Consider the following 27,628-nt stretch of genomic DNA (forward strand, 5'->3'; position numbering starts at 1 on the left):
TTCGGTAAAGAAGTGATTGTCTTTTTTTGAGGTAAGTACTTACAAACTGAGAGTCTATCTGATGTGACGTCGCCCACAGAGCATGTGAATGTAAGACTCCCACTGGAGCAGTTGACGAGTACAGTGCTGGAGCTGTTGTAAACCAGGCTAACTGGACTTGGCACTTCGCTGTTGTTCAAAACCTTCCACATCTGACTGCTGGTATTCCCAGAAGGTTCATACCACGTCACCTGGGATCGTGGGTATCCACCATGTGAGGTGCATGTTACCATGCAACTCTGGCTGTGGTTGTTGTCATCGCAGATTCCTGTGACAACAGGCTTACTGTACCGGGCTAGAAGATAGAGGAATATCAATCACTGATTGTCCAGTATTTCCAACATATAACAATAATGCACGCTGTCAAGATAATGAATATAGTATGGAGAGAGTGACTGAAGTGTATGTAAAAGCAAAGGTATCATGACAGTTTTCCAAAACAACTCGAGGTGCACTTCATCCCTCATATTATTCAGAGTGTATTGCAATACAGATTGTTAGATTATATTCTGAAAGTATATAATAATAACTTTTAAAACCAAATTTACAAACCATCCATAGTGACCGTCACTGTGCTTATTCATTATTGCTCAGGGTAAGATGTTACAATCTCTTTTACCAAGATCCCTGACAACACGCCAACAAAACACATTTAGAAACTAACCAGCAGACCAACAGTCTTATACCAGCTAGCAGTAAGCAGTATGCCATACATCATTGGGATTTTCAGCCCTTCACTATGCTTATCCCCTCATTTAAACAGCTTTTAGGGTAGGTTTAACCCACTGGTAATGAATATTATGTTTAGCTTGCTGTTTCTCACTGTCAAATTGTTTTTGTCAACAGTACAGAACTAAAGCAAGTTCCACAGAATGGTAGATGGCCATAAGGTTTACTTAAGGAGAAATGTTGGCAAGCTAGCCTGCTTAAACCTGAGAAGAAAGCCTTTTCACTAACATGCTTCAAAATTTCATTTAACACCCCTCCATAAAAGGAAAAAAAAAAAAAGAAAAATTTGAAGTTTGATCACAGTGAAGGTCGTATAAACATTAACTATATGACATTTGTATGAAGAAACAATCTAAACAACAAAACAAAGTAGTTTTTTACACACTTTTACAACTGTAGAATTATGCATACCTGTGACCCTGAGGTGTATGTTCGCATCAGTAACTTGATCATTGCCATGGTAACGGAAATGACAGCTATATTGTCCATTATGTGAGATGTTCAGTCCGAACATATGCACAGCTGCCTCTTTGCGATCCACTTTTGTGTTCTCCCAAGTCTGGGTGATATTTCTTTCTGCGTAGTAGCCATTAACAAAATTGTTGCCCCTTTGTAGGTAAAGAAAGTTAAGTGGCTTGTTGTTGACGGGGCAGTGAAAGGTCACATTTCCACCAAGCTCCCCTCTTAGCTGAATCTGAGAATCTGCTAAAGAAAAGAAAGCAGGGCCAAAGTTAAACAGGGAAAAACACGTTATCTAAAGTGAGAAATTCACAACAAAACCCCCAGAAAAAGCAGTGTATACAGAGTAAACAGTTCTAAGTTTAGGCTTTGTGTGGGTGTGAATCAAAGGGGGTTTGTTTAAGCTTGTTGATGACTTAGCTGCATGACGCAGTCGACTAATTTCAGTTCTTCTTAAAAAGTTTTGCCCTTTCTTTTTAGCGGGAAATCACGTGTAGTGATCCAACATCTCCTGAGAATTTTTTTTTTTTTTATGGCTCAGTAGAGTAATGTGAGTAAGTGGTTAGCTACTACAGATACCTCTGGATCAAAGGCATTTTGAGTCTGAAGGATGACTAGAGATCATTATGGTGTATATAAAGCTACAATGAGCAGCCAGTAAGCTGAGCTTGTTGCATGGAGGCTTTAAACTCAGTAACAGCTTGGTTTTCCTTTTTCATTAAGAATGATGTGAGTGATATGAATCCTCTTATCTATCTTGTGGCACAAAAGCAAATAACTGTATTTGCTAAAAGGATGAACTTTCAAAATTAAAACCAGCTAAAAGAAAGCAACAGTTTGATGTGAAGACAGCAAAGGGTCACTTAGAATTAGTGAAACTGCTCAATGAACTACTTGTCACAATGGGGGGAAGTTACCAATTACAGTTAAAATTACAGTTTTATGCTTCAGTAGGTTTATGGCACGCTGTGACTTTCTTGACTAACATCATAGTCTATGTGTAATTCAAATAGCATATACATTTTCTTTGTGTCCCTCCATTGACCACAGTACATCTCTTTTTGTTCTAAAATAATGCTCAGTTTGCCTAAGGGCCATGGAACACCAATCAAACATTTTCTGGTGGCAGACGATCACTAGTCACGAGTCAACATCTGAATCTGAGGTGGGATGACTTGATAAAAGAGATCCTTTTAATAGGTTGCTCAGTTTAGAGAACCAGAGAGAAAGGGAAGTGAACAAAACTGTGAAGTTGAAAGGCTTTCCTTTTTTATTTTTTTTATTTTAAGCCTTTAAGATCCAAATGCGTAAATATTTGACATGATAAGCATGATTTGTTGCTCTTCCTTGCTACCAAGTCTTCCAGTTAACAGTGGCTCTTCTGGTTTCCCTTTAAGTTTTATTTCTTTAACTATGGCGCCATCTTGGTTTCGGTGTGCTCAATCTCAACTTTTTGGCTCAGACACGAACAACGTCACTGTCAGCCTGCGATGCCTGTGGCTCTTTGATGTCAGTTAAGTATTGTGTTTCCTGTCTGTGGTACATATTTGGTGTTGCTTTGCTCATGCGTGACCAAGAATAGTGACAAATTACTCAGTCTGGTTTCACTTTGAATCCAGAATCTGTGATGAAGCACAGAAACTCACCTGTGACTGAAAACAGCCATGTCATAGTAAAAAACAGAGCCAGCTGGAGGCTGTAACACCATGGACTTCTAGGGAGGTGAGAAAAAATACACAGTTACCAAATGAATGCACTACACTAACACAAAAATACAGGCACTTTGGCAAATGTAACAAACAGTTTGGCTTGCAATTGCTGAACTCTAATTCCAGAAAATACCTGTGATGGTTTGAAGATGTTCTAACTAAGTTCTAACTATTATTGCCCTTTTTCACATTGGAGATTTAGTTAATTAACCACAGGTAGCAGTAGCTACACTGCATTGACGCTTCTTTTGGTATTTACACTGGAATTACAATGTTAAAGTTTGAATTCTTTTGTCAGTTATGAAACCCAGCCTTATGTAATTCCTGGCTGTAGCTATTTCCACACATACAAATCATAGTCATTTTATTTCCAGTGAACATTTTTAGTTTATTGAGTACTACAACCATTTAAAAACAAAAGTGCATATGAGATTTGGTCATGAGGTTATGTGTTCTCAGTATGAGTCCCAGAGTTGCAGTCTTTTGCTGGAATTTTGAAATCACAGTGTCATACAGCAATAGAAAATGGGAGGGGGACTTACAGAGAGTTCTGCAGGTTGTTAGTTGATGCCTGTTGAAAACACCAAAGATTTAAGCACTGTGATAGCAGTTATTATCTGTGATTGAATTTCATCAGTGAACAACAGCATTAATCCGGCAGGGATTAAGTGGAGTGTCTAGTTTTCAGATAAGCGTTCAAAAAGGGGACGGGATGCAGACATTTGTCATTGTTAGTTTCAGAATGGTCCAGTAGTTGTTCTGAATTAGCAGGTGAAATCCGTCATCCTCATCTATCTGAATCAAGAGTCATATTTTCAAATGCTATGCCACATAAAGGTGGTTATTCTGCTGTTTGGCTGCAGTGGAAAACACAATACCACAAACCATAAATGCAGATTTCTTCACATTCTGATGCAATTAACAAGTATCGATGAGAAGTACGTATTAATGAGATCTATGTTTTTTAAGCTATTCTGTAAACACTGACTCTTGAATGTACTCAAACAAAAATACTGCCTTCTTTTAAATGACTTCAGTCATGTTTCAGTCAATCCGAGCAGAGGGGGAAAGGAGGTTGTCTCATCATCCTGAAAAGACACACCCAAAGTATTTTCAACTGACAACAAGCTAAAGGAAAGTCCCAATGAGCTGTAAGAGGGTGTATTCCTGTACTTGCATTGGGGAAACCTATTGCCTTTGAGTGTCCTGTATTCTTGGTATGTGATATTAAAAAATAACAAACAAACACTGACTATATATATTCTTACTTTTATCTGTATATTTTATGTGTATCTCAGGGAATTCCCACGTAGCACGTAGTATTTTATTATGATTGTGTTGAACTGTTTTAGCAAGTTACTGTGTCAGAGAATAAAAATGTTGACAGATGCACAGCAATCAGCATATAGCGCACACACCTCGAAATGACATGTAGTCACATTCACTATTTTGATGAACTTTTTTTTGTAATGAAGCTTCAGACCAAACGTTGAGCAAATATTTACAGCACAGAAACAAAGATTACAAAAAAGAGGATGTCTAGCGGGAACACCCCTACTAAGTCTTGATTCATGACCAGTGGACTCACAGCAGCAGTGAACAGCCAATAGAAACAACCTCATGGGAAATTCCCTCCAGCCATATGATGACCTGCGCTTGTTTGCTTAGTTTCAGGAAAACTGATACTAGCTGCACTGTGAAAGTGATATATTAAACTATGTAATTCTTGGTTTGGTTAGGCACTTGAATATAGATAGCTACATTATTATTGATAGAAGTTCAGTTTGACCTGTGTCTGTCTGTTACACAAGCATGTGTAATCTAGTAATTACCAATACAGTCGCTTAAATTAAGAAATGACTTTGCTTTCCTTAATTAGTCTCCATAAAAGTGGTGGGTACTCGTGTCCAGAGGCCAGTTTGACAGATTGTGTGTTGGATTTTATTGCACTGAAATGCATGCCTCACATTTCTTTCTGATTATGTTTAGGAACTAAGTGGTACATGTGGGAGAAAAGTTGCTGCTACAAAAAATCATTTACAGCTGTTTTGTGTGTGCATATTAATGGGATAAGGTCTACTGTAAGTACATCAGTCTATTTAGATCCAAAGAAACCTTTTAGATTACAGATGCCTCATCTTCATGGAACTCGAGCAGGCTGAGTCGCTTTGTTGTAAATACTTAGATATATCTTCTTGACCTGGATAACTCATCTGTTACTCATCACGATATGGGACCTGATAAACTTGACAATATCCGTAGAACATGATTTCCAATTTTTTTATGCTCTCTTATTAAATTGTCAAAGTAGTGACCTAATCTTTTTGTGTGGGAATCCCCACATGACGTAGTGTGATCGCCTTTCTTGGTCTGCTGTGCTACATTGTTTTGTGATATGGCATGATTGGTTAGCTTGATTAGCATAATTAGCTTTAACACCACATACCAATCCCACAAAAACCATTAGATTAATCCAACATTATTTTTTTCTTTTTATGCAAAGGCTGGAGTGCTACTTCACATAGGTAAACAACAGACAATTTCAAAGAATGTTGAGATTGCAACTGAAGCATAAGAGCTTCAGCCCGTGTTGCCAAACAGCTGAAGCAGTATATGTTCTCTTTTCCCTTTTTCCAGAGAAAGATAAAACAGCTTGCTTTCTATTTCTGTTCTCACTAGGTGTTGATATATTGTTCACAAATGTGAGGGAATTTTAAATCTATTAAGATAAATTATTATTGAAACAGACTCACAATCATTCCCCTCAAACTACCACATATTTTTAAAATCTATCGATTACGTATGAGGTCATCAGTCTTACTCACTAGTGTGAGTATTAACACGCTCTTGACTCTCGATGCAGTCACTCACTGAACTGACTTCAACTGAGAGTCAAAAGATTATTTGAGATTACTTTCTGTTTTGCTCTGAAGCAAATATTTTTATAAACACAGAGCTTAGTAAATGCCCAGTTCATTTTTAATCTGGTAGCACATATTTTCACATATCCTCCCTATGATAAGACTCTCAGTCAAAACCTATAACCCATTGTCTTTATTAATTATTAATCTCTAACTGTGGCGACTTTATCAGAGTAAACAGACACATTGTAGCATTAGCATGCACAGGCTGCTTGACAAAAACGATCATGTCTCATGATTCCTTTAGTCTAGCATCAACACAACAACGTCAACAGACCAAAAAACAAACAAAAAACAAACGGTATTGTTACAGTATGTGTCATGATATTATATAAAGCTGCTTTAAAAGAGACATGTGAAAGTAAAGTGCTCTTACCATTCTGCCGTCGTGCTGTTTGTGAGAGTGACAATGAGCTTCCTCCTCACAGGAATAAAACTTACTGGGTGGAGCTAACTGAGGTCTGCTTCCTTTTCTTTTTTTTATGTTTTGTTATGTTGTGTTTTCATAGCAAGAACAGATTTTATGTCATGACACAAAATTATACTTTTGGTCGATATAGACAAAGTTAACCTAATAATAATAACATGCAATATTGTTGGTAGCAGATACAGTATATGTGGGTCTGAGTTTTGTGTGAGGTGTGTATGCCTGAGTTTCTATGGTGAGGTCACACCCTTATCAACTTGGCAGACTTCCCTGTCTGCTTACCAAAACAGGCTCTGACCATGTGACATTGATTCTTCAGAAAAATTACAACAGTGAAACTTACTGTGGCAAACAATGACATGCCTTTTCAAGACCAAATACTGCACCCCTATTAACCTAACAACACATACATTCAAAAAACTGAGTGTTTAACATCCTGCGCACCACCATGCTCCACGCACCACTGCTAGATTTCCTGCAGACTGTATAAACTAATCTAAATCTAAACTATCTGGCTTTTTGTCAGTAGTTCAGTGAAGGCATCAACCCTGCAATGGAGGAATCTACAGGTGCTATGCTTATGCCTTTGTTCCATTCCTGTGAATAGGTCATCTGGAACCCATCTGGAATCTGATCCCAAGTCCGTCCCATTCTTGTATCAAGAACTCCTTGAGGGAATTTCAATGTATATGTCACAAATGCGTGTCATGAACGTCAATGTGCAAAGGTCACTATTGAATTTCAAAATATATTTTTAACCACAAATCTAGACAAATCTTCCACAAGCAATTTTTATATTCTGGGCTAGCACACCAGAAGTCTAGATTCGCTTCTAGAGAAAGGGGCATTAAAAGGAGGTTTGAGTAGTAAGAGTAAGAGAAAAATAAATAAATAAAAGTGACAACAACAAAATAAGACAATGGATATAGTGAAAGAAGTTGAGTCTGAGTCTTGTTTTAAGTCTTGCTGAATCTTGTTTGAGTCATAACTTCAATTAATCCAAAACAAATACACCTAATACCTCAAAAGAACTTCCCTCAAAGTCTTCCTGCATTGTTTAGATGAGACTTGATGTAAACTAAGATTTGGTTAGTTCGCATACAACTGCCAGGTTGTAATCTAATTTAACATGTACATTTTGTAATACGTCATTCATTCATTTATTTTCTGTAACTGCTTGTCCTCTAGAGGGTCATGGGTGGGCTGGAGCCTATACCAGCTGTCACTTGGTGAGAGGTAGGTACACTCTTGACAAGTTACCAGTTTATCACAGGGCTAACAAAGAGATGTAATACATCATCATGAAGAAAACTGCTTATTTTATTTTTTATTTCCCCCCAAACTGGAGTGGAGGGAAGTCTTTAAAATTCTGGTCAATTCTTCCACGAAACTGATGTGTTATGCGACAGTGTGGGTGTTGATTTCTTTGAATTGTGGCTTTCTGGTCAGATTGTCTGTGACATTTTATCAGAGGTGGTGAAGTGTTTTTTTTACTCCCATAGTTTAGCTAGCACGTCACCTCTGTTACTGTGCTCAGGATGTTCCACACACTCTTTGTCAAGTATGTCATGTTTCACTTCCTTCTCTTTTTCAGTTCTTTTGTATGGCATTCCATCCAGTGACATACAAATTACAAATCTCTAATATAATGACTTGACTGAATATTTACTTGAAGAGGCTTGAAGAATAGAAACACAAAGAAAGTTTAAGCCACTACAGTTCCAAGGTCCTGTAAGTTTTCATTGACATGAGAATGTCAAGTAACAATTTAGGGGTTTAGCCACCTTCCCCAGCCATGTATGTAGAGGAGATTTAATCCAATGACCTTACAGTCCACTCAAGTCCACTGCTCAAACCACTATTGCACAGTTGTTATGCATTCATTGTACTAGTTGGGAAGGAGTCCAAGAGGCTGTATGGAAAATGATGGAATATCCTTGGTGGGTCAACTCTCTCTTGGGGTTCCAGCCGTCACCAACACCAACACATACCCTAAGTTTCACTGTTGAAGCCTGAATTACAACAGAAAGAAAGATTCATCCAAGGAATGGAATCCTTGGGATTTTCCATTTGCATTTCTTATAAGAGGTACAATCTATCTATCTATCTATCTATCTATCTATCTATCTATCTATCTATCTATCTATCTATCTATCTATCTATCTATCTATCTATCTATCTATCTATCTATCTATCTATCTATCTATCTATCTATCTATCTATCTATCTACAAAATTTACAATATATATGTATATATTTTTTATTTATTATATTATATTTATTATATTTATTTATTTTTAACACCCACACATTGAGAACTAATTTGCTGGCCAGTGGGGGCTAAGTGAGAGGAAAAAAACATGTTTTAATCACTGCCAGCTTTCTCAACCTCCAATAAAGTGAGGCAAATTGTCAGCACCATTGTCTGTCACTATGCTGTTTTTGTAAATTGAGTGAGTGTTTTTTTATGAGAAACAAGCAGATTTGGTGTTATTGTTACTAGTCTGCAACAAAGAACCATTCTGTAAATGTGCTGTTGTTGCATGTAACATGTGAGAGTGTTTCCCTTCAGGATCTGTGACAGAAATGAAACTTTAGTTACGCAAGGGCAGTTAAAATTGTAGACAGGAAACCTCTTCACTTTCATTACTGTAATATCCTAAAAATGTATAATATTCTTGATCTTGATAGCTATCAAATCTTTATGGATACCTATCTCATCTTCAAAGTTTTAAATGCTCTTACCCCCCACCTCTGCATGAATTTATCCAGAGAAAAAACATCGAAGGACGAAGAACGAGAGCTCTAACTAGAGGTGACTGTAATGTACCGAGGCGTAGAACAAAATTTACCCAAACGGTTTTATCAGTAAGAGGTACACATAGCTGGAACAAGTTACCACCACACATCTGGAACAGCGACAACTACTTACTTTTAAAAAAAAAAAAACCTCAAACACTGGTTAAAAACTAGCCAGACATGTACTCACATAGCCTAAAAGTTTTCTCAATCTGATGTTTGCTCTCTGGATCCTTGGACCATGTCTGTTCTGGTACTGTCTGTCTGTATCCTTTTTGGCTTGTGTCGACATTGTCTGTACGTGTTGGGTTCTGTAATTGTCTTTTGTGTGAATGTTGTTTTAAAGTCTCTTTTCTCTGTTGTGTAGCTGCCTTGGGACTACGGCTAAAAATTAGCATCTGTGCTGAGACCGCCGCATTTACACTGATGACTAACGCATCAGTGTTGATTAGTATGCACTGTCACAATTCAATAAACTAATAATAATAATAAAGGGAATCCCTGTTTTGAAGTTGTTTCAGCACAAAACTGAATCTCGACAATTATCACTTCCACGTTCCTGACTGAGACTAATAGTTATCATAAAGTGGAACATCATCCAAAGTTCAGGGGTACTGAAGATGGCATGACTGTAAAGCGTTGTCGCAAAGAAGTTTGTATATTTTTCTTTTGTGTGCATTTTCCTAATGTAACATTCAAATAAACAAACAGCAAACATTGGGTCAAGTAAACCAGCACAGAAATACTGCTCAAAGATAGAAAAGAAGCCATTAGGATTGCTATGAATATAGTATGAATATGTACAGCATTTAAAACACACTACCAGACAAACAAATAATCTCAATCCAGTGTAATTTGACAAAACTCTGATTAGTTGTTGGTAAAGTGACACATACCTTCAAGTCTTAGCCAGGGGAGAGATTTTGACATGTGAAGGTGGGGAAAAAACATGCTTGAATGTCCTAATCACACTAACAAAGCCCAACTGACAGTAGTAGCTCATACTTGGTTTACACTCCATATATAGATGTACACAGAACTGTTGGGCTACATTCTTGTAAGTGTATATATGCTGATTAAAACCAAGAATGCTCAGCACAGTGGAAGAGTAAACTACAGATATAACCTTTGTTTAATGTCCTGTTCAATCACTACACCACTCAAATACTCATTCATCTCTCAAAAAAAATATCTTCACTAGTTACATTTGTCAAAGATTTGAGAAGAAAGAATGCAATGTTCAATTCAATTCAGTTTTAGTTATATAGCGGCAATAACAATACAAATTACAGTGCTCCTGATCTAGTGTAATCTGTTATTGTAAATTCAAAACTTATGAGGACATAAGAGGGTTATGGGTAGATATTAGGTACAGTCCTGCTTATGCTTGTGGAAGTGAATTTTTACAGGCACAACCTAATATGTCCACTAGCCAGCTTTGGTTTTAACAACATTTACTGAGTCACTCGTAGGAATACAGAAGTAAAACACTTTAAGACTGTAAGAAAAAAAAAGATATTATATGGTAATATGTGTGAGCTGACATTTTCATGTAATTTCAGTCGGGGTGATGTCTTTGGACTTCATACGTTGTTCCTCAAACTAGAGCTCGAGGGAATTTTAAGCAAGACAAGTAAAGACATAGTGGGAGAGAACTGGTGTAAATAGTCCAATTAGATGAATAAAATCTGAATGACTGCTGGGTTCTTTTTGGTTTTATACTCTATGCAGACCCTACCTACAGGTTGGCAGTCTCTCAGGGGGCTTGATCAACAGTTATTTTTTACTGAAATGACTGAAATTAATTTATGATCTGTATTTGGCAGACGGAGGGAGAACTTTCTGCTCTTGTCCAGCCGCCAAAGTGGCTTGATAAGATAAGATAAGATAAGATAAGATAAGATAAGATAAGATAAGATAAGATAAGATAAGATAAGATAAGATAAGATAAGATAAGATAAGATAATACTTTATTGATCCCCAGTGGGGAAATTCAAATGTTACAGCAATACAAGTCTTGTGCACCGTTGGCATTGTTCTGGGGTTTATGGTGTAACTCTAAAGCAGAAACACAAATCTTCACTATGGCACTCTTTAGCGTAGTCTGTGCAGTTATTAATGTTATTGGTAATGCCTGTGATTTTTCCCACTGTTACAATAAACAATATTTGTTAAGACAACGTCTATGCAGTTTCTTCTTTTTGCACTTTCTTGATTTTCTAAACAACATCCACCCATGGTAAAACACATACTCCAAACATGGACACGTATCATAAATATAAATATAATAAACTCACAAATTATAAAGTATTCAATCAAGTACTGAGTCCCATGTGTCCTCTGTAAAGTTCTACAAGTCCAGCTGACCTTATTCAACGCTTTTTTGGATTACCATGACCTGGATGACTGAGAACCTTCACAGACATAATTTAGGTCCTTTTCTCAAGCTGTTGTTACAGCAGCCATTGAAGAGCAGTACACTCTGGAAATAAGGTTGTATAGATTAGACATCATACCTTTAAATGTGGCGTAAGCAGAGAGAAATGTATTAACCAGGTGCAATTTCGAAAACATTAATATATGTTAATATTTAATTAATTCTGCTAGTTCTGCTCGACGTTTTTTTGTCTTAAAAGGGATTTTTTTTCTTGCCACCGTCGCCCTCAGGCATGCTCTGGAGGTTTCAGGTCGGTTTTTGTAAAGCCTCTTGAGACAATTTGCATTGTTATTGATGCTGTATAAATACATTTTAATTGAATTGAACTGAATTAATTAATAAAATAGTAGTGGTATTTTAAATTCAAATAAATAACGTTTACATAACAACAAAAAAGGTAAACTGCTGTCTTGCGAGTTTTCAATGCTAAGTATTTAATGCCCTCGTTAGACATCAACTGGTTTAATCCTAATTCAGTCCTGTCGCCCCTTCTACGTAAACGGCGTATTTACGTAGAATTTATGTAGAATTGAAGTGACGTGTACAACGGATCGTAGTTGCTACCTGGTAACCACGCTAGCATTAGAGAACCTACGCAGACATGGACTAAGTTGGCAGAACCTGCGAGAGTGCAACGTTATTTCGCAAAAGGGTATGGAGACATCTTTTCCGTTAGTTTGAAAGCTCTCTGAAATCAACGCATCCATCTTACACGTAGCTTTAGCCTATACGTAGCTTTCATGGTTATACGTAGCTTTCATGATTATAAGTAGAGTTAGCGGCAGCTAGCTAGCTCGCTGGTGTATGGTCTGTCATAGCTTTGCTTTAATGCGCTCTCACAACTTTGTTGATGTTCAAGACTTGAAAATAAAAAAAGCTACTCAAAGAAGCCTTAACATACTGATAAGCTAACGCTGCTTCAGCGTTTGTACATATAGGTGCTAGTTCATGGCTGCTAGTTTAGCTGTTTAGCATTTCAAATATGCTAATGCTATCTGACACCCTTTGCTGGGTGGTCTAAACCTGAATGACCGTGCGTTATTGCAGAAGTGTGAAAACAATGCAATTGCTTCTGTTGTGTTATTTGCAGAATATAAAGTATTTATTATTATTATTATTATTATTATTATTATTGTTGTTGTTGTTGTTATAATTATTTGGTTGAGGAGTAAATACTGGGAGAAATCTATCTATCTATCTATCTATCTATCTATCTATCTATCTATCTATCTATCTGAATCTGAATCTGTTCTCCCACTTTTAGTACTTTGGGACCAGCTAAAAGATGCCACTTGGTTCAGATGATGATCGCAAGAAGTTTATCTTGGCCACTACTGGAAACTTCTATGGAATAAAGCCTTTGTCCTCCTTGACTGAGAGCCCAGAGCTCAATAACTTCTTGGACGATGGGAATGAATTTGTCTTGTCTGTCGTCAGACGTGACAATGATCTTCACTTGTCAAATAAGGTACGACGATAACTATCATCACCATCATGACAATAATAGAAGTTAAAAATGTTGCTTTAAGGCTCACATAACAAAAGTCCTGCTACAAACAAAAAAAACAACAACAGCTTTTCAGGGTTGAAACGATTAACAAATCATTGCATTCTATTTTTATTTACATTTTATGCAACACAGTTGTATTCTAAATAGCTTCGCGTGGGACAATTCGTAAAAGTTGTCAGGTGTTTATTCACTATTATTTATCAAAACACTCTTAGGTGCATTCAGGTGCTTGTTTTATACTTTCACACAGTGTTTATATTTTAGTAATAATAATGTATTTAGTATTTATTTCTCCTTCTCTGCTGACGTTTAAAAATTATACCAAAGTTAGGACAACTGGACTCGACAATGCTCCATACGAACTAATATGGATTTGGAAAAGTAGACTAGCCTCAGTTTTGTGTTAGTTTCAGTTAGTTCTAGGTCATTTCAGTTTTGAGAAGTAAATGGATCACTGCATTACTAAGAAACAACTGGAATCCAGGCACCGAAACCTGGTGCTGTGGTCCACATTTTGTGTCAGGTAATGCTGTATTTTTTGATACAGTAATAAGTTACATTGTGGAGGTCTGTCAAATAAGTTTGTGGATGTTGTTGTTTTGGTATAGTTACGGGCGACAGTAAATATTTCAGTTCCAACAAAATAAATAAATAAATAACGATAAAACAATAAACTGAACATTTGTGATCACTCCTCGTCATCCTTTAAAACGTTGGATGCTACAGTATTGTATGGCTAACGTTACTTCTCAGTAAAGCTCTTTGTATCCAATTCACTTTTCCAAATCCATGCTAGTTCGTATGGATCATTGTCGACTCCAATTGTCCTCAATTTTATCAGATAATCCACAGTTTTCCCGGTCTCACTGTATTTACTACTATATTTCACTGTGTTTTTGCCATTCATGGGGGTTTGGCCCTGGACAGCAGTGACTTCAACATTCTATTCTTTTCTATTCTATTCTACATGATTATCTGGTAAATGTTTACTTGATAATAAAAAAGTGCATCCTCCTTCACAGATTGACACTATGGGGGACAGCAGAGAGAAGGTGTTGGTGTTCTTCAAGCTGCATCCCACCGTGATCACGGAAGATAACCTTCACCAGAGCCTCCTTGTGTCATCCATGCTGGAATCCCCCATCAGCACCCTCTATCAGGCTGTCAAACAGGTTTTTGCCCCTGTACTCCTGAAGGTGAGCCTGCCCCTGTGTACCGGGTAATTCCACTGATGGTATTTGAAAAATTTTGGCGTTGTTGGTAAGATTAGCTGTGTGACAACACTGTAGCCTCCGTTGGGAGCATATTTTTAGCAAGAACCAGTCATTTCCTCAAATTGTTTTATCATTAACACTTTATAGGGCACTCATTAAAATACTTGGGAATACAAAATTTCAACCCTAGAGTGTTATTGTACGACATGAGAAGACTTTTTTCGATTTGTGAAATTTTTCAAAGGTTTTATTTATTTATTTTTTTAATGTATTTACCGTATGGTTCCATGCCCTTAAGTGTTTAACAAATGTAAACATGTATTTAGACCATTAGAACATAAGAGCTGATTCGGACACTTGTCAACATACATATTATCACATTAGACAACATTAGGACACTAATTCATCGTACATAATAAAACAGTTATGCTCAACATTCATACAGAGATGAACCTTGAAAACCACATTTGACCCTGATTTGACCGGAGCATGTTTCCTTGATCTTTACTGATTGACTGGGTGAAAACCACATTCTTCTAAACCTCACTGAGAAGCACAGGGACGCAATTTAAAATGTGTGCTGAAGTGATCATATGTGATTCCTTACCCCATAAAGGGGCAAACTATTTAGAGTGCCCAAAAAATGGGTACTCAATGTTCACACAATGTTTACAGTCAGGGTTCACAAGCACACACAGTGAGTCTTTGAACAATGCCATTTCAGTCCTCTTTATGTGCTGGATATATAGCACTCAAAGAAGAAAATCTCTTCTTTCTCTTTTGTGTCCCAAGGATGAACACTGGCGTTCAGCATTTGACCCTAAGCTGGCAGACCTGCTGAGTGAACTGGAGTTAGGCCTCGGCACGGTGGTTCGCCAGTCTGGAGCAAAGTCTTTTGCCATGAAGGGCCACAAGGAGGAAGATGTTCTGGGTATGCTATTAAAAAGAAATACACAAGCTGAGGTGGAATGGTTCATGCATATTTATTGCTAGTGGAAAACATCCTTACTGCTGAACGTGCCTTCGGCTGTACAGTGGAAACCGGTTGTACACAGTTAATAGATAAGATAAGATATGATGCTATCAATGTATCTACAGAGTGAATGACATACAGCCAGTATTCTGGTTGAGCAGTGTGACTTGGTGGTCGGACAAGCACAGAAAGTTCCTCTTTGCTCAGGCTCATATACACCATGTATTCAAATGTATTCTCTCTGTTCTGCTCTGCAGTGGTTTTACTGTAATTAACTGTTGATCCACATTTACTAATTTTAACTCCAACATGAGCCGCTCAGTTTCAGTCGCCGTTGTGTGAACTGCACAGGGACACTTAACTGGCCAGTCACCACCTAGTGTAATGACACCAACGTACAAGTAAGCGTAAATGCTTTTGATGGCATAACCCCCTGTGCTGTAGCTACCCCGTCAATGTAAATTAAACTTTTCGGTGATTGCATCTTTCTGGGTCAAATTGATGAATATAAGCCAACGATCTTTATAACAAAATTTGTTTTCTTTTCTCCCATTTGTCACACTGATTATCACTTTTGTATATATTATGTATATATTGTATATATCATATCATGACATGAATATGAAGTTATAAAATGCAATGAAAGGCACTATGTAATCTGGTGTTATCTATACAACTGACACTTATTACAACTGGTGCTTTCCAAGTGCACATATATGCTATTTGTTTTTGGCTTGGTCCTGTCTTCTCTTTTGGCAGTTTTCCAAGTAATAGAAAGTTATAATTTTTTTCTCTCACAACTTCAGTATCTACGCTGTACCTCCTTAATTGGACAGCTAAAAGCAAACAATCAGGGAGGATTTCACTGTATTTTCAGATGTTTTGAATTTTTTTTTTCAATTACTGGAAATATCTAAAGTGTGCACCGTACTTTCGACTGTGTGTAGTTGTAACACTGCAAATTTCCCCACTGTGCGATAAAAAAAGAATTATCTTATCTCATATTTCGGTCTCAGGTTTTTCGGGCCAGGTTTTGATCACTACAACTGTGATCACTAAGCACTCTAAGAATTTATTACTGTCATGTCACTGTTTAAATGGTATACAAAAAGTCTTTTTGTTAAACTTCATAAATTTATTTTATTCTACTCTGTGCAGGCATCTTAACTCCCAGTGATGAGTTTCAGTACTGGAGCGATCTCTCTGAGTCTTCAGAGAAAAGCAGCATGAGAGAAAGGGCTACACATTTCACTGAGCTCTTCAAAGCTATACAGAAGGTATGCAGGCAACTGTTATGTATCAGGAATATTCACAGTGACATTTGGAAGAACAAAAGTCCTGTTTACCACATGTATGATATGGTGGTTACAGGTATGGAGATGAGAGTGAGTCTTCTGTGTCCACAGATATAATGATAAAACAAAGCTGTTTGCAGTGTGTTTATTTTTTTAAGTTGGAAAACATTAAAACATAATAGAACTATTTCAAATAGTAATTGCTTTAATCAAACTAAGGGAAAGCTAAAACTGAGTCTTAACATAATTCATTGTGTCTGCATCAGGAGTATGGTGGTCTGGACGGCTTGTCTATGTTGGATGTTGTGGATCTGGTCGAGCAGAGTCGAGACACCCTGGATGATGTTTGGAGGCAGACGGATTATGAGCCTTACCCGGAGACACGCATGGTCCGGCTCATGGATGCTATTGGTTGGACATTTGGCATTCACAAACCAAAATCAGGAAATGGAAAAAAATATTTGCTGATGTTGTTTTTAACTTACTGTGTGTGTCAAGATATATTTCAAAGATCAGTTGGTTACTCTGGTGTTGATGAACTCTTTTGAGAACTGAAACTGACTTAGATTTCTTTGGAACTGCTCAGTATGTACTTTTAGTACGTACTCCATGTGTAGACAATAGGTCGTCAGTAAAGAATTGTTTAAATGCTTCCTGTTGGTTTAGGTGATTAATAAATAATATTGACATGCTGGTTCAGCACATAGAATGACTCCATTCTATAAGAAACATCACATTGCCTAAAGTGTGCCAAGTGGTTTGGATAGTCTTATAGTAAAGTCGTGTGCAGGCATAGATTTTCTATGAATGTTATGTTTATATCTGTTTATGGCAATTTTGATATCTTTTTATATTTCTTTGTTCAAGGTGGAGCCTTGGGACGATATGTTCAGAGGAAGCTGAAAGGTCTTAAAATCTTTGAAGAGCCATTTGTTTTGGTTAGAGAGAACCTGAGAACAGGTATTTCCATCTGTGAGCAGTGGGTAGTAGCCTGTGAGCATTTGACTGGACAGGTATGGCATATATGGTTTAAATATGCGTTCAGTTCAGCTGGAGAGAAAGTATTTACTTATACGTCTGTGCTAATCATTAAAAAACTGTTTTTCCTCAGGTGTGGAAGAGGCATGCTCCTCACCCCTGGAAGGGGACAAAGCACTGTCCGCAAACTCTGCATTGCCTTGCAAAAAGGTTGAATGAGGTAAGTAACTGCCTCCGATTCAGGTCCACCATTCTCCTTTCTGTTAAAGTATTTCAAAACATGTATTTTTCACTTTTCCCATGTGTCTCATTGTCGATAATGAGAGTGTCCACAATGAGAGTGTAATTGCAGGTGTAATTACATTACACAGCAAACACCATTTTATGTTCATTTAGAAAGAAGCTGATGTAACAAACTAGGAAAGAAACGTTAGCAAAAAATGAACTGAGATACCCACATTTTAAAATGTGTTTTAAAGTCTTCTTAGAACACTACATTACAGCTTTGTAAATGTACACCACTCTTTGGTAAACTCAATACACATGTACCAGACATTAATAAAACCTTCATAATATATTTAATGTGCATATTTGGATCCACCTTTTTGACCTTTGTCATACTGTGAGGCTCAACAAAATAATCATGACGTATCTTGAAGCGAACGCCGTGAAGGAATGTGGCCCTGGATTGGTTATGTGATCTTTGCAGCTGATTGAATACTCCACAACTTCCGTTGTTATCCGTGCTAAAATCTACAATGCAGTTAAACATAACTGACATGGCAAAGTTTTCGTTTTGAAAGGCTACCACTGAACCTTTACTGAACAAACTGTAAAATGACACCACTGGCACATACGTACACATGGCTCTTTCCTCTTTTTAATAATGTACATTATTTCCCTTATTAACGAAAGCTTAAATATGGGAACTATCCAGTATCTGCCCTGTTAACATTTTCCATGACACTAATGTGGGCATTAGTGTCATCATGCTTAGGTACTTCTCTCTTTTGATCTCAGTAGTCTATCTACTGACGGTACAAAGTTTGTGCCACAGTAGTAAAAGCTACAAGTCATCTTGTTGGTTCCCACATTCCTACATATAGTAGATTAAACATTGATAACACGTCAATAAACTCTCCCTGTTTATGTCTTCCAGGTAGTGACACTACGTATAGTTCATGAGAAACTGCTGTGTTTGCTACCAGGAGGGAAGCAGCAGGCTCTGACTTCAGGTCGTGTGTTTGAACCGTTCTCTGGACTCAGCCCTCTGCATTACAACCCCTATACTGAGGTTAGTCATAGAGAAGTTCATTCACACTACCTCCGCATTATTATAGAAATTACGTTCCAACTGTCTGTTATAGCCACCTTTTAGAATTTAGAAAAGCCTAGATATTGACACCAAAAAGCAGCATGAAATCTGCAAACCAGATTTAGAGGTGGTTTGAAATGCAATTCCAGTCACATGTCTAGAGATGTGTCCCAGTCTGAATGTTTTAGCTGCTCAAATGGGAATTCTTAGGGTGTTTTTTGTACGCAACTTCTGCCCACATCATCTTGAACTGTCTTATACTTTCATAGCCTCTTTGGAGAGCAGCAGTGGCTCAGTTTGAGCGTCTAATGGCTCCATCAGAGCAGGAGGTCGCTGACAGGCTAAAGAGCTATATAGCTGATGTGCAGGATAACCCACAACAGGTAGTGAAACACAACACTTTGACTCAGGTTGTCAAATATTGTGTTGATGGGGGAACTTACAGTATGTCCCTGTGTGTGTGTGTGTGTGTGTGTGTATGTCTGTGTGTGTCTGTGTGTCTAGCTTTTGCAGGTATTCCAGAAGCATAAGGAGTTGATCAGACGTCCGACCATCAGCAAAGAGCTGCAGTCGGAGAGAGAAACTCTACTAGCCAGACTACTAGACTACAACAAAGGTACACAGCTCTGTCTCAAAGCTGTTAGTACATGAACATGATTTACTGTGACCACACAGGGGAGCAAAAATGAAAAGTTAAAGCTGTGTGTTCATGTACTTTCTGTTAATTCACAAATGAAGAATGTTGCTGTAGGCTTATATTAGACACTGATGCCATCAGGACCCGCAGCTTCCCCAGCTTTAGTCCCTGTTTCATCACCTGATGTTTAGGGAGGGACGAGTTTGTGCCGGGGGTTTGGTGCTGGTAGTCACTGGTAGGCTATTAATGTTGGGTTTGGCTGTGGAGAGAGGGAGCAGTGGAGGTACTGTGAGTTGTTTCAGGAGGGCTGGAGGTGGGGGTTAAGCAGGTGAGAGGATTTGAATATACGAGGCTGGGTTAACAAAACTAGTAATGCTTCAGTACATAACCACTCACTCATAGTAGCTGACTTGGAATGCAGGCTAAATGCAGGCTAAATCTGTATAATTTATGTTTATGGGAATTATGATGAATAATTATTGCTCTCATCTGTTAGACCTCTCTACTCCATTCATATTCACAGGCCTGAAGACTGACTTTGAGAGTCGTTGCCATGGAGACCCTGGTGACAAGTCCGGACCACTCATTGGCAGGAACCTTCCTGAGGTGGTCAACAAAATAGTTTGGGTGCGACAGCTCTTACACAAGGTATTCAAGCGTGTGTCTGTGTATTCTCAGCTGAACATGTATATCCACTGTGACTGAAAGATGGAGCTAATATGAAAAGAGTACATTAATTTTTACAATACAAAATAATTCATCTGACAATGAAATTTACAGTATGCGCATTTGATGTGCTTTCATATTTACTTCAGGTGGAAGACTCTGTCCGCATAGCTGAGGCTCTGCTATCAGACCTGTCTGGGTTCAAAGGGTACCTGCATTTCTGTGATGACCTGCTGGAGCTTCTGAGGGCATACGAGCAAGAACAGTTTGAGGACTGGTCAAGAGATATTCTGTCTGAACTGGCTGATCCAAAGTCAGGCATCAGGTTGGAAATACTGCAACCTGTCTTCAGCTGACAAAACACTCATTAGTATATCAGTTTAAAAGAGCTGTGCAACACCTTGACAAAGATTTAATGTGACAGTGTTTTGTAATTCATTCATGAATGTTTGGTGTTGATTTGTAATTTTGTAATTTCCTCTTCACTTAATTAAGTACGATGTTTATAAGCACTTGTATGGAATGGGTGGTGGTTGGAACGGATTTTACACTGCAGTTTTCCTCACTGCTAAGTCTTCAGGCCAGCAACCGCGTGATGGACTTGGACCATGTGGACGGCAGGCTGAAGATCCAGTATTCAGACAGACTGGTCAGTTTGCTCAGGGAGGTCAGGCAGCTCTCTGCTCTGGGCTTTCCCATCCCAGCCAAGATACAGCAGGCTGCCTATACTGCAGACAAATTCTACAGACAAGCCATTGTCCTAAAACAGGTGAATGGTTAAAACAAAAAGACATTTTACTATCTTTGTATTGACTGTTATAGTTTGCCAACATGTTCCTGTGTTGTAGGTAGCCCATTTTTACAACACCATTGACCAACAGATGATTCCCTCTCAGAGACCTATGATGCTTGGACTAGCGCTGGCCTTTGAACATGTGATCAAGGTACAGCTGGAAAGTATGGTTTTATTATCATTTGTACATATTTTTAATGGTATTAGAACCGTTCATTGCTTTGTTTTCTTTAACAGAATCCTGGTTCTCAGTCAAAGGAATCAGATGGTAAACTGAAAATCACCTGGGACAACCCCAAAGAGTTAGAAGTATACATTGCCAAACTGCAGTCCGCAGCTGAGAAACTCTCCACCGAGAACCGAAGGTTACGAAAATGGCACACTGACTTCATTGACAAGGTTGTATCTTATTTTAGCCTAGAGGCACATATCTGAATTACCTGTCACAGGCTTGTGTGCTTGTGTCTTTGCAGTCAGAGTTTACCTTACCTTAATCGGACTGTTCTGGTTATATTTCTCAGGTGGTGACATTGATGAATGTTGACCTACTGAGACATCAGCAGCGGTGGAAGGATGGCCTGCAGGACCTACGTATTGGCTTTGCCACTCTGGAGGCTCAGGTATTGATCACAGACAGATGTGTTTTTGCTACTGACCTTTACCATAAGTTATACTTTCTAAAAATTTGTAGATGAGATTAGGTTAGATTAGATCAGATAAATACTTTATTCATCCCAAAGGAAATTCAGTTGCAAATGATGCACTTGCAATGAGTAATTGCAATAACGACTAAGCACAGTGTTTCATAGTGAATTCAAAAAAGAAATGTAAGGTATAAATTTGGACAAAATGAGAGGTCACAATTTAACTTAATAAAAAGATATTAAATGGCTAAAATCTGCTAATTACCTTTGAAGCTTTCAATGTTTGAAGCTAATGCAGAGCAGTATAGAGGTTTGTCAGTAGGTTTTGAGTGGGAATTCTGTATTTTATTGTAAACAAATTTACAGAAATTACTAGAATGCAAGTTTTACAGCCAATAAAACAACCATTTATATTTTTCCTTTTTGTGAGGCTAATTCATGTGTGTGTGTCTGTGTTTGTGTAGGGCTTCAGGTCTGATGACATGCGGGCCTGGCGTCAACACTGGAACCATCAGCTGTACAAAGCTCTTGAGCACCAGTATCAGACTGGATTGGAAGCTCTGAACAAGAACTTGCCTGAAATACACATAGACCTCACTTTCAAGTCAGTGCACTTTGCAGAGCCTTGTGTTGCACTATTTCATTCTGTGTGTTTTTTTCCCTCTCACACTGTACTTTCCCCTCATCTGTACCCCCCTCCTCCCACCTCTTAGTTTTCACACCATGTCAACCATGTTTTTCTTTCGCCTGTATATCTTCCTCTTTCCTGGTTAGAGGTAATCAAAAAGTAAAATGTTATTAATTCTATTTTCCCCCAATAGGCAAGGACGTCTACAGTTCCGTCCACCGTTTGAGGAAGTACGAACACGTTATTTTCGGGAGATGAAACGTTTCATCTCAATCCCAAACCAGTTCAAAGGTGTTAGTGCCCAGGGGGAGGAGCTTATCTTCAACGTCATGATTGATAAAAATGCTTCAGGGTTCCTCACCATTTTCAGCAAGGCCGAGGACCTCTTCAGCCGCCTGAAGGCAATACAACACAAGTTCAAGGTGTTTAAAATGAGAATTTTGTGTTTATGTTAGTGATTTATTATTAACCTTCTTGTAAGACAGCCTTTATTGTTTAGAAAAGTGTTAAAGGACTAGACTTAGACTAGAACTTAGACAGACTTTAGTGATCCGAGGGAAATTACTTTGTCACTGTCAGCTTCATTATACATAAAAGTAAACACTCATAATAAAACACAGGATAATGAAAAATAAAGATTAGGTTAAAACAAAATAAAAATAATTATTATCTAGAAAAATAAACGTATAATCAAGACAAATTTACAGAATTAGCATTATGAACAAATGTACAAAAGAAATTGGCAAACCAGTGTTCGAGGTGATGTGGTTGTTTGGTTGCATAGTAACAGCAGCATGGATTGTGTCATCGCATGGTGTTTCCTTGTCCTTGTCGCTGAGGGAGGGATGCAAACACCAACAGTGTGTCAACTCGTAGAGTCTGAAGCCGGGCACAAACGTACTGTGGTCCCATGAACCAGGTCTCCAAGCACTTCTCATGACACACTCCCTGTGGGTCCCATCAAGCGCACAGAGTCCATCGATCCTGCTGCCAAAGACCTCATGTTCCCCACGAGGACAGATGGCACTGCCGACCCAAACCTCCTTCTCCACTCCTCCACCTCCAGCTCCAGCCTGGTATCCCCAGCACTTCTGAAGTTTGGTGGGAATCTCACATCTCACTCCGGCAGCTCAGGGTACACAAACGGCGCTAGTGTCTGATCTCTGGAACACACCACTGGACACAACGGCCACTCCGTCGAACTCCACAGTCAACGACCAATGACACAGCCAAAAACAAAAAGTCCAGAAAAAAACAAAAGAAAAAACAGCACAAAAATACAAACTAACTAACAAACTACCAAAACCATGATCACTGGTTCAAGGCACAGACAAACAGCAACAAATCAGACAGAAAACAGCCATTAACAGATTGAGATTAACCTAAAATGGTTAACATCATGGAGCTACTGGTGACATGCAGCCACTCTTTCAGGGGCATTTAAAAACAAAACAAACAAACAAAAAAAAAAACCTAAGAGAACTGAGCATTGCTGTCACTTGAATGGCAAAATGGAAAAAATCCTCTTTAAAGTATGGTCAATTTTGATTGTTTGAAATCTACACTGTATCTATTAGATTTGTTACAGCAGAAATAAAATCTACACAGTATCTGTAGATTGATCAGCCACAGCGCATTCAGTGCACCATGGAAGCTGATTGGCGTACAAGATTTCTAAACAAACATAAGAAAAACATGTATTTTCAACTTTTTAAATAATTTTCACCTCATTAATTCATACTAAAATGTCAGGGCTACAGTCAGAGCCAACCAGTATACACCTGCCCAAATTTAGATATGTCAATTTTTAAAACCCTCAATCTTGAAACAACTACAGTGATGGAGCATCAAGTGAGTGCTCGTTTCTAGATGACATACAAGGATGGTTGTTGAGCTGTGATATACAAACGTCTGTTTTCAAAGTTATTAATCAATTGTTTGGGCCATGAATTTTAACATACAGCCACATCAGCCTTTGTCAAGGCGTCAAATTATCTATTCTTTTAACATTTAATAACTGTTAACTGTTAGTCTCCATTAACTGGTGAGTTCAGAGTTCATCCTGGACTGCAGCACATGTAGTGCTCTTTTCTTTATGAGGGTAAGAAACCTCAATTGCGACACAGCCCGCTCCCTATGTGGGTATGAAATAATCATAAATACTAAATTCCATTATTGCTACACATCTGTCCTTTGTTTAAACTCTGCTGGTGTCAGTTACTAAGTGTTTGTTGTTACACCCATTATGGCTTTGCTGTGTTTTACCACAGATTCATGTTATTGTTCATGAAAGCTCATTGATTAGTCACCTTCTGCTCGTTGGACCATTTCAGCAAGGCATAACTGTGCTGGTTTCTTTGAAAGAATGAAACTCGAATCAGTCATGCTTCCCTAATCACGCTCAATGTTGTTTTCATTATCAGCTTTTTACCCGTCAAAGTGTACACTCTTTTCCCTTTTGTCTGCAGCATGCATATCTAATTCATGACGGGGAAGCCCTCCACCCACACCAGACTTCTCTTTTGGCTCCCCTTTTCTTTACTTCTGTTTTTATTTAGTCTTAGTAGGCCACGTAGTTTCTGTAACCTTTAGCACGGCCACATTTAAAAAAAAAAAAAAAAAAAAAAGGAAATATGCACTGTACTTGAGCTCATTGTGATTCTGTGTGTGTTTCAGGAGTGGGTGGTTCTGGGCCAGGTGGATTTAGAGAAGTTAGTGGAGAAGCATCTGAGTTTCATGCAGGACTGGGAGAGAAATTTCAAGGCCCTGAAAGCCAGAGGAAAAGAGTCAGAACGTCTGCCCAGGTACAAACCACACATAATGCATATAAATAACTATAATAAATTAAAAGTGGGGACGGCACCGTTGTATGCTCGTTAGCCCTGATGTCTCCCTATGATGGACTGGCACCCAATGACAGCTGGGATAGGCTCCAGCCGTCCCCCTGCAAACCTCTAGAGGACAAGCAGAAAACGAATAAAACTTGTCAATAAATGAGTCTGACTGCTAGGGTCATCTGAAACAAGTAACAGTCCTGGCACTGAATATCAGACATCAAATTCAAAAACTTCTGAAAAGATTTTGTTCAAGAAATGACACCAAGCTCATTTTCAATCTGTGTTTTCAGTCTGCTTTAGTGCACATCGGAGATATTGAGCTGACAGGATCTTGCTCTCTTATTTGGTCCTTGGGGTCAAAGCTCAACCGATATCATAATATAGGAAATTTAAACAGCGGAATACCAGGTACTGATCCTCTCCTTGTATTTCTTTCTCTCTGTCAGTCAGGAGAAGGTAGACTGCATCACAGTCAACTGTGAGCCTGTAAAAGCAGCCATTGATGACCTTATCCAGAAGCTGTTTGACATGCTGCTCTTATCACTGAGGAAGTCTATACAAGGTAAACACAAACACCTTGATTGCTTTTGCATTTTTGTTTATGTTTATTTTTATATTTATGGAGTGATACAGATACCAAAAAAGTGCTTTTTCTTTACATCATGAGACATGTTTAAATATGGTCACAAGCTGCTATCACTTTATTTTCTCTCTGCTCTTGTTTCTTTCCTTAATTTCCATTCCATCTACCCCATGACATTCCCTTTGCTCTCACTTTCTCTTTCCTTTTCTGTTTCCTTCTCTTTATTGATCTTCTTCCTTGTTTTCAGGCCACACACAAGCCATAGACAGTTTTGTGTCAGAATCAATGGAGGCCTTGTCTGCACGACCAGAGAGCATGGAGGACATCGGTGCGGCCAATGGCACATATTGCCAGATTCTTGCCCGCAAACCTGAAGTAAGACATGTACACTTCTGGTTAGGATCTTCTTGTATAATAGTGTTAATGCAAATAGGTATTTCTTCCCTGTCCATAGCTAGCATAGAAATTCATTCATCATTTCATATTAATTATAGTGCTATTCATTTGTAACAGTGTCTTGTAATTTCTCATGTGATGGGTCAAATCCTTGCTCTGGCATAGGAAACTGATCAATTCTATGTATGTATGTGCACAGATCCTGCCTCAGTTTCAGTATGCTGAGGAGAAGAACCGATTGCTGCGTGCTGTGGCTGGGGCTGGCCTAGACTCTCTGTCCTCATTAAGATCCAAGTGGGACAAATTGGAGCTTGTAATGGAAAGCCACCAGCTTATGATCAAAGAACAGGTGACAAAATCTCACACATGTATCTCACACATATACTTGTCATCTAAACTTATTTTTTCTTATTTTTCTTGCCTGCCTGCCTTTGTATGTTCCTTACTTAGGTGGAGGTGATGCGAAGTAATGCGACAGGTCGTATCAATGCCTACATGGTGGATCTGGAGCGGTTTAAGGCACGCTGGGACCAGCTTAAACCTAAAGATGACATTCTTGAGAGTGGCGATCTCGCTGCCTTACTTGCGTGTCTCCAAACCATCAGGGACAAGCAGCAAGAGTTCCAGGAGCTGGAGCTTGTGCGCAGTAAACTGCTGTAAGTTATTTTTTATTCTCTGAAATTATGCATGTATTCAGTCTTTAAGAGAAACATGACAGTCATAGTATGACTTAGTTTGGCAAGAGAATTTAATTTCATCAAATCATTCAGATACAGTTGTATTCCTGTTGAGTGGCCGTTTCTTATTTGGTTTATTAATGTCTTCTTGGGTTGTGTTTTCTATATTACATGAATAGCTATCATTTTATTTGTATATTGATTTTTACCGATACATCTCTATTTACATACTAAACCAAGAATGATGAGAAACAATATATTATTCATAGCCTCCTGCTCAACCCATCACCATGGACTCCAGTAAAAGCGACTGTTGTTCCTTGTGCTACTTGTGTCTTGACATCAAATTATACAAAAAGTGTGGATAATAATTTTGTTAACATAGCTGACCGTGCTGCCAGGTGAAGTCACTCTTCTTCTACTCTGTCGGCAGTGAGGACTGTACCTATTTTAACCTGGAGGCTCCAGACTTCTGTCTAGCAGAAAAGACAAAAAGAGACATTGAGGAGTACAGCCAAATGTGGGGTTTGTATGAGGACTGGCGACAGGGCTTAACAGAAAAGGCCCAGGAGGACTGGATCATATTCAGGTATTGGTTTTATGGTCTGTTAAGACTTAAACATTCAAACAATGATTTTCATTTTTTTTTGCTCTGTGCTATCTGTTCATTCATGTGGTCATAAGTGTTTTTCTGTTTTGCAGGAGTAAAACGTATGTGTTTGAAGAGTTTCTATTTACGTGGCAGGACAGACTAAGGAAACTGGAGCAGCCTACTGCCATTTCAGTTAAACTACAAGGGGAAGTGGATAAATACAAGGTATAAAGTTAAAGGAATAATACACTAACACTTAAAAGTTTAAACGAACCTTTTCATTCAATTCAGTGAGAAGGTGTGTCCAGACTTTTGACTGGTAGTACAGCGGGTAAAATAAGTATTGAACACATCACAATTTTCCATAGTA

The 27,628-nt window shown here is 38.4% G+C and overlaps 2 protein-coding genes across 5 annotated transcripts in view; one reads left to right on the forward strand and one right to left on the reverse strand.

The window, feature by feature from the left end:
• Positions 1–6,265, reverse strand: part of LOC125013013 — a 9,392-nt gene extending 3,127 nt beyond the window's left edge. Inside the window, exons 1-5 of the mRNA XM_047593274.1 lie at positions 6,234–6,265; positions 3,479–3,507; positions 2,874–2,941; positions 1,180–1,470; positions 44–334 (exon numbers count right to left, since the gene is read on the reverse strand). Coding sequence (XP_047449230.1) covers positions 44–334; positions 1,180–1,470; positions 2,874–2,941; positions 3,479–3,507; positions 6,234–6,236 — 682 coding nt within the window. The 5' untranslated portion in view covers positions 6,237–6,265. The remainder of the gene's footprint in view (positions 1–43; positions 335–1,179; positions 1,471–2,873; positions 2,942–3,478; positions 3,508–6,233) is intronic.
• A 5,827-nt stretch (positions 6,266–12,092) lies between these two features.
• The window catches only part of LOC125013407 (cytoplasmic dynein 2 heavy chain 1), a 117,798-nt gene continuing 102,262 nt past the window's right edge, over positions 12,093–27,628 (forward strand). For all 4 annotated transcript variants that reach the window (XM_047594055.1, XM_047594058.1, XM_047594057.1 and 1 more), the window contains exons 1-26: positions 12,093–12,172; positions 12,785–12,988; positions 14,053–14,226; positions 15,037–15,175; positions 16,376–16,494; positions 16,779–16,923; positions 17,380–17,525; positions 17,624–17,710; positions 18,650–18,784; positions 19,075–19,188; positions 19,310–19,421; positions 19,966–20,090; positions 20,258–20,433; positions 20,682–20,877; positions 20,957–21,052; positions 21,139–21,300; positions 21,423–21,521; positions 22,010–22,149; positions 22,367–22,595; positions 24,850–24,977; positions 25,457–25,572; positions 25,841–25,968; positions 26,189–26,338; positions 26,440–26,645; positions 27,100–27,255; positions 27,369–27,483. In XM_047594055.1, coding sequence (XP_047450011.1) covers positions 12,806–12,988; positions 14,053–14,226; positions 15,037–15,175; positions 16,376–16,494; positions 16,779–16,923; positions 17,380–17,525; positions 17,624–17,710; positions 18,650–18,784; positions 19,075–19,188; positions 19,310–19,421; positions 19,966–20,090; positions 20,258–20,433; positions 20,682–20,877; positions 20,957–21,052; positions 21,139–21,300; positions 21,423–21,521; positions 22,010–22,149; positions 22,367–22,595; positions 24,850–24,977; positions 25,457–25,572; positions 25,841–25,968; positions 26,189–26,338; positions 26,440–26,645; positions 27,100–27,255; positions 27,369–27,483 — 3,576 coding nt within the window. In that variant the 5' untranslated portion in view covers positions 12,093–12,172; positions 12,785–12,805. The remainder of the gene's footprint in view (positions 12,173–12,784; positions 12,989–14,052; positions 14,227–15,036; positions 15,176–16,375; positions 16,495–16,778; positions 16,924–17,379; positions 17,526–17,623; positions 17,711–18,649; positions 18,785–19,074; positions 19,189–19,309; positions 19,422–19,965; positions 20,091–20,257; positions 20,434–20,681; positions 20,878–20,956; positions 21,053–21,138; positions 21,301–21,422; positions 21,522–22,009; positions 22,150–22,366; positions 22,596–24,849; positions 24,978–25,456; positions 25,573–25,840; positions 25,969–26,188; positions 26,339–26,439; positions 26,646–27,099; positions 27,256–27,368; positions 27,484–27,628) is intronic.

This window comes from Mugil cephalus, chromosome 9, assembly GCF_022458985.1.
Source record: "Mugil cephalus isolate CIBA_MC_2020 chromosome 9, CIBA_Mcephalus_1.1, whole genome shotgun sequence".
Classification (NCBI taxonomy): domain Eukaryota; kingdom Metazoa; phylum Chordata; class Actinopteri; order Mugiliformes; family Mugilidae; genus Mugil; species Mugil cephalus.